This window comes from Piliocolobus tephrosceles, chromosome 8 (assembly GCF_002776525.5).
Source record: "Piliocolobus tephrosceles isolate RC106 chromosome 8, ASM277652v3, whole genome shotgun sequence".
NCBI lineage: Eukaryota > Metazoa > Chordata > Mammalia > Primates > Cercopithecidae > Piliocolobus > Piliocolobus tephrosceles.
The window spans coordinates 127876306-127883518 of NC_045441.1; the positions used below are offsets into that span (position 1 = coordinate 127876306).

A 7213-nucleotide genomic window follows, 5' to 3' on the forward strand; every position below is an offset into this window, starting at 1 on the left:
TTGAGACCAGCCTAACCAACATGGAGAAACCCCATCTCTACTGAAAATACAAAATCAGCCTGGGCATGGTGGTGCATGCCTGTAATCCCAGCTACTCGGGAGGCTGAGGCAGGTGAGTTGCTTGAACCCGGGAGGCAGAGGTTGCTGAGATTGCACCACTGCACTCCAGCCTGGGCAACAAGAGCAAAACTCTGTCTCAAAAAAAAAAAAAAAATTAAACAGATTTTCTGGAAAATTAAAGTTGTCTGCTAGCCTAAGGGTTTTGAAAGACGCACATATCTAATTTCTTAACATACTTGTCCAGAGTCTAAAACTGAGTTGACTTCTACCATAGCCACATGCAGCTACTAAATTTTATTTATTTTATTTCCTTTTATTTTATTTTGAGATGGAGTCTTGCTTTGTTGCCCAGGCTGGAGTGCAGTGGCGTGATCTTGCCTCACTGAAACCTTTGTCTCTCAGGTTCAAACAATTCTCCTGCCTCAGCCTCCCAAGTAACTGGGACTAGACTACAGGTAATGCCTGACTCATTTTTGTATTTTTAATAGAGATGGGGTTTCACCAGTTTGGTCAGGCTGGTCTTGAACTCCTGACCTCAAGTGATCCACCCACCTCAGCTTCCCAAAGTGCTGGGATTACAGGCATGAGCCACCACACCCAGCCCTAAAATTTAAATTGAATTAAAATTAAAAATAAAAACTAAACGACTTAGTGTCACTAGCCATGTTTCAAGGGCTCAATAGCCACATGTGGCTCGTGACTGCAGCGTTAGACAGCGCAGGCCACATGACCCTTCCGTCACAACCAAAAGTTCTGTTGAACTCTAGCACTGATGAGAGTCTGCCAGCTGAGGGAGGCCAAGCTGTTTTCAGTGATGACTTTCAAAGCTGCTGTGATTGAAGAAAGCGTTCTGATCATAAGCGTGTTGAGTGTCACCCTGGATAGTGACAGACTTCACAAAGACAATGAGTCTGGGATGAATGAATGTTCACATGGTGAAACTAGACTCACTGTTTTTACAGAATTAACCCGTCAGCTTAAACAACCGGGCGATTCAGTGGGAAAATAATCGGTCAAACTGGTTGTTCAACTTAATTGGCTGGGTGGTTATATCATAGATTCCGTCTAGGCCGAGGCTGGCAATAAAGGGCGCCTTTTATCAGATCGGGGTGGCCACCTGAAGGCTGACTAGGGCTGTGGTCAAATCTGAGCCTGGGCAAAGCATTCTTAAGACACAGCATCGTTCCCGCTAGCTTATCGAACAGTTTCCCAGTTGTGAAATCTTCCACAGCCACAACCAGAAAGGCATAGCCAGCATTCCAGCCAGCCTCCCAGTGAGGGCCCTGGGGGGCAGGGCTTGTATGAAAACAGCAGAGGCAGCCCTCACGCAGCGGCCATCAGACCATGCGCCCGAACCCCTCACTCACGGTGATTAAATCTTCCAGCCTCACATTGACGCTCTCCAACATCTCTCTGCGCTCCACGGCAGGCTCTGGACAAGGGTAGACAGTGGCTCGAAATCTGTTTAATATATTCCAAGGGACACAGGTGGGTTCTTGCTGCAAAGCATTCTGCATCCCCTTTTCTGCTAAGACATCGTTTGCCGACTTTAGATGGCCAACCTATCCTAGAATAACTGTGTCTTTGGCCACTGGAAAAGGAGTCCCAGTCATAAGGGTTCCCAGTATGTCACTTGTGCTGTGAATTGAGGCTGCAGTTCTGTTATATGAATGAGCTTCATTCAAACCATAAAACCTGTGAGCTGTTAGGTAAATAAGACTGCAGTCTGGACTTGCCTCTTGCTTTTAGAATCTATTAATGTATGAATATCCTCTTTAATGTATTAATATCCTCTGCACTGAGTCATTTCTGCTTCTATGGAGCTACATGTAACACAATTCTGTAAAATCCCAAACAAGTTAGCCATGCAGTTGGCTTACTCTTCAGCAGCCAACGAAAAGTCTCAGATGGAATAGACTGAAATGGGGAAAGTGTCCACTTTTAGTTTCCCTCACATTTTGCGTATTCAAGTTCTCCCTATTCATATTCTCACAACCATTAAAAATCAGTTGGGGCTGACTTTTATGTGAGAAAGTTATTCTAAAGCCTTACTGACCTCTAGAGGTCACAATCGCGTGCATTTGCACTGCAGATCTCTTTACCTAATCCTGGTCCAAATCACTGAAGAAAGAGCCCTTCACTCCCTCTTACCCATCACAGATCTTCTTGATTTTCTGCCTGAGCTGCTCTCCTTGGTAGAATATGATGAATATGTTCTTCTGAATTTCTTCTTTCTGGAAAATCAGAATAAGTTAAAAAAAAAAAAAAAAAAAGAAGGGTGTTTCTTTCTGGTTAAAACATAATAGAGAGAAATGTAAAGTCCTGTTTTTAGGCTTACACAATTCATAAATTTAAAACTGGGCAACTGTAACTTTCCCAGTTCCTCTAAGTTCATAGCCCACAGTGAAGGCCATCCAAGACCTCACAGAGGCTGATGCAGCCTTAAGGTGACAGGCTCCCTGTTCCCGACGCTGGTTGGACCACAGCCAGACCTTAAATTCAGCTCTAAGCCCCACACTTAAGAGATGTGATAATAAACAAGGAAACATTCAGAAGAGAATATTGCAAGGCTTAAAACGAATATAGCTGGCTGATAAACTGGCTCATCAGAGTTAATTAACACACAACACTGACATTTTGGGGATGAGTAGGTGTTTGATATTTAACAAAGGTAAAGCCATGCCCAGTTTTTGACTCATACATACAGTTGCTCAGATTTTTTGACTCACACAGTTGCTTGTGTGCCATAAGATTGCTGCTTAAATCACACTTGTCAAGTCCAAGTTGGACAACTCACAAGAAAGGAAGATGTTTTCCACAAGCAGACATGCAAATGTTAACTCTTACCGTAAGCAAAATACGAGCTGAAACAATGCATTCTTTCATTCTCATTTAGTTTGAGAGGGTAAAGGTAAAATTACAAAACCCAGGCCGGGTGCAGTAGCTCACACCTGTAATCCCAGCACTTTGGGAGGCTAAGGCAGGTGGATTGCTTGAGCCTAGGGGTTCAAGACCAGCCTGGGCAACATGGTAAAACCCCATCTCTACAAAAAATACAAGAATTAGCCGAGTGTGATGGTGCTCACCTGTGGTCCCAGCTACCAGGGAGGCTGAGGTGGGAGGGTTGTTTGAGCCTAGGAAGTCGAGGCTGTAGTGAGTCATGATTATACTACTGTACTCCAGCCTGGATGACAGAGTGAGACCCTGTCTCAAAGAAACCCCCCAAAACAAAAACCAAACCTATTGTTGGAAAAGTTATGACAAATCCAACAGACTCATCACACACTATTCAAGGCACTGGAATCAGAAAAGTCACTGAAAGGCCATTTGTCGGGCCCCATCAGGTGTCATTAAAATCCCCACACCCTTTAAGCCAGCAATTCTATTTTCCTTGAACTTGTTTATTATGGAAGTAATTCAAAAGCAAATAAAAATCCACATGCATAAAGATGCTCATCATGGTGTCTACATTCTGGAGAAAAATTAGAAATAAAGTGTCCAAAACAGATAGCTAATGTCACATCAACTCAGTGGACATATGAGGCATCCCTTAAACTACTATCAAAATGAATCCTGTCTTTGGCATTTCCTTACGGGAGCAGGTGGCAGTGTTTTAGGATTTTCAGAGCTGCGGCGTTACTTTATTTCCAAAAGGTTTCTCTACCCGTGGAGTCTACCCTGGTCCTTTGCTGAGTCTCTTAAGTTTTCTTTTCTCCTGATCCACCAGAATCAGGAATCTGCTCTAATCTCATGACTTCCCTTTGGTGACCTTTGGTGTCCACGCTCATCTTTTTCCAGATGCTTTTACTTTCTCTCCCACCACGACTGTGGGATTATAAAAAACAGGATTATAAAATGTGTCAAAACAGGATTATAAAAAGTGATGATTCAATGTCAGATTAAAAAAAAATCTTTACAAGAGATGCACAGTCATATGGGGAGGGATCTCATATTAGGCAAAACAAAGAGGGGAAAAAATTATTCCCGTGTATACAATAATCATATAAAATTATACCTGTCTATGGCTATAGAGAAAATAGTACAAGAGGCAAAATACAAATGAAGACATTAGAGTGATGACGGGGTTTCTCATTTTTTTCCATAATCTTTCTTATTTTAAATTTCATTTATTTTAAAGTTGTTTTTCATCAAAATGAATTTTGTTTTTTTCATCACAATTAATTTTTTTAGCTTCTAATCTGAAAAAGATTATAGACGCTCAGAAATAAGCCTAGCTTCTTGGAATTAAAGAGTAAGTGGATTAAATACGAACTGGAAGGTGAGACAGCAATATCCGACTCAATTCACAGCAACAACTGTATGGCACTCAGGGCCAAGCCCCCTCAAAGCCTTGTTGTTTGAAGTGTGGGATCTATTGGCAAATATATAATCAGCATTCTCTGGGAGTCATAAGAACTGCAGAGTCTCAAGCCCCACACAGACCCACCGACTCAGAATCTTTTTTTTTTTTTTTTTCAGGGAGTCTTGCTCTGTCGCCCAGGCTGGAATACAGTGGCGCAATCTTAGCTCACTGCAACCTCCACCTCTGGGGTACCAGTGATTCTCCTGCCTCAGCCTCGCAAGTAGCTGGGACTACAGGTGTGCACCACCATGCCTGGCTAATTTTAATATTTTTAGTAGAGATGGGGTTTCACCATGTTGGCCAGGATGGTCTTAAACTCCTGACCTCAGGTGATCTGCCCACCTTGGCATCCCAAAGTGCTGGGATTACAGGCATGAGCGACCATGTCCTTTTTTTTTTTTTTTTTTTTTTTTGAGACAGGGTCTCACTCTGTTTCCCAGGCTGAGTGCAGTGGCGTGATCATAGCTCACTGCAGCCTTGACCTCCTGGGCTCAAGCTGTCGTCCCACCTCAGCTTCCTAAGTAGCTGAGACTGCCGGTGAGTGCCACCACACCTGGTTAACTTTTTTTTATTTTTTGTAGAGCTGTTGTCTTGCTTTGTTGCCCAGGCTGGTCTCAACCCCCTGACCTCAAACGATCCTCCCACCTTGGCCTCCCAAAGCGCTGGGATTACCGGCATGAGCCACCATGCCTGGTCTGGAATTTGCATTTTAACAAGATCCCCAGGTGACCTCTATGCTCACGTGCACATTGAAGCTTGAGAAGCTGACCTCAATCAGTTCTCAGTTCTTTAAGACACAGCTGCTGCCTAGGATAGTACTAGCATAACTAAGTTCTAGAGAAAAGTACAGCTATGTCTCTGGGAAGAATGAACCAATTATGAAGTATTGATAAGAATCAGCCCTTGAGCTGTCCTTTCAAATATATATTTTTAAAAAGGAACAAAGTAAAAGGGAAGGAAAAAAAGGAGAAAGAAAGGAAATAGATATTAGTCTCATCAAACTAAAGACCCCCGGTGTTTTGGGAGAATGAAGCGCTTCTGGTGAGGGCTATGCGAAGTCTCAGAGAAAGTTCTCGCAGCCTGAGGTTCCCACCGTGACAGGATCCTCCAGAGGGGCGTCCATCTCACTGAACTTCAAGTACATGTTTCCTCGGCAAATTCGCCACAGCAACCGCTCAAAGGAAGCCATCCTCTCCCTGTTGATCACACCAGCTATGAACCTAGGCAGCCAGAAGGGAAGACATTCCTGAGGCACAGGGACTGGGGTGCAGAGAGAAGGCCCTGCAGGATATGAAGACGCACCATGAAAGGAAGGGCCATTCACTCTGAGCAGGAGGAACCCAGACACAGCTCTACCAACAGGGGTCCCAAGGCCAGCCCGCATCCAGCCCCAACTTGCCCTACGTCCCTCTGACCTCCTGGTTTTTTGATATCTTGAAGTTTTCTTAATCATTCCAATACTATATCGTCACTAACTGCAATTAAGAATATGATAGACCGGCTGGGCGCGGAGGCTCATACCTGTAATCCCAGCACTTTGGGAGGCCAAGGTGGGCAGATCACCTGAGGCCAGGAGTTCGAGAACAGCCTGGCCAACATGGTGAAACCTCATCTCCACTGAAAATACAAAATTAGCCACACATGGTGGCACGCACCTATGATCCCAGCTACTCAGGAGGCTGAGGCAGGAAAATCACTTGAACCTGGGAGGCGGAGGCTGCAGTGAGCCAAGATCATACCATTGCACTCCAGCCTGGGCAAAAGAGTGAAATTCAGTCTCAAAAAAAAAAAAGAAAGAAAAGAATATGATACACCATTCATCATAGCATTGTAGCTAATGGTAGCAAATATTCAACAGTGGTCTCTATGCGTTTTTCCAAAAATATTTTAATACTAAGAGGGAAACATACATTGACGTCTATATATATCTGTTTTTTCCATTATCCAAGGATGTAGATAACTGCTGACCTAAACTTTTCATGTTAGCCAGTGACTTTCACTGGCTTATTACTTTAAATGTACATTGATCCTGTATTACCTTCTGATCAAATATTTCCAATAAATATTTTTATTTTTATTTCAAATTCAATGCCTGGTGCCTCAAACATCAGGCCCTCAAATACATACTGAATAAAAAATCATAAATCCCAAACTCACAACTTTCAGAAGTGCTTTAAAATGCATCAATTTCACTTAGGCACTGAACAAAATCCTACCACTTTGAATCACCACATTATTTTCATGGCTATAACACATCATATTACTGCTTCTTGGAAATAACTTGATTGCATAACTATCCCATTTCTTTTTCTTTTTATTAAAAAATTTTTTTTGTAGATAGTGCTCAGGCTGGTCTCAAACTCCTGGCCTCAAATGATCCTCCTGCCTCAGCTTCCCAAAGTGTTGGGATTACAGGCATGAGCCACCACATCTGGCCCCCATTTCTAATTACATTTAAAAATGTATCCTGGGCAACACAGCGAGATCTCATCTTTATTAAAAACTTTTTTAGGCCGGGCGCGGTGGCTCAAGCCTGTAATCCCAGCACTTTGGGAGGCTGAGACGGGTGGATCACGAGGTCAGGAGATCGAGACCATCCTGGTCTACACGGTGAAACCCCGTCTCTACTAAAAAAACACAAAAAACTAGCCGGGCGAGATGGCGGGCGCCCTTAGTCCCAGCTACTCGGGAGGCTGAGGCAGGAGAATGGCGTAAACCCGGGAGGCGGAGCTTGCAGTGAGCCGAGATCACGCCACTGCACTCCAGCCTGGGCGACAGAGCGAGACTCCG

General features: G+C 43.7%; 1 protein-coding gene across 1 annotated transcript in view; it reads right to left on the reverse strand.

Moving 5' to 3' along the window:
• ATP6V0A4 (ATPase H+ transporting V0 subunit a4) overlaps positions 1–7213 on the reverse strand; it is a 68225-nt gene that overhangs the window by 45983 nt on the left and 15029 nt on the right. The window contains exons 6-8 of the mRNA XM_026456390.1: positions 5517–5643; positions 2212–2294; positions 1428–1521 (exon numbers count right to left, since the gene is read on the reverse strand). Coding sequence (XP_026312175.1) covers positions 1428–1521; positions 2212–2294; positions 5517–5643 — 304 coding nt within the window. The remainder of the gene's footprint in view (positions 1–1427; positions 1522–2211; positions 2295–5516; positions 5644–7213) is intronic.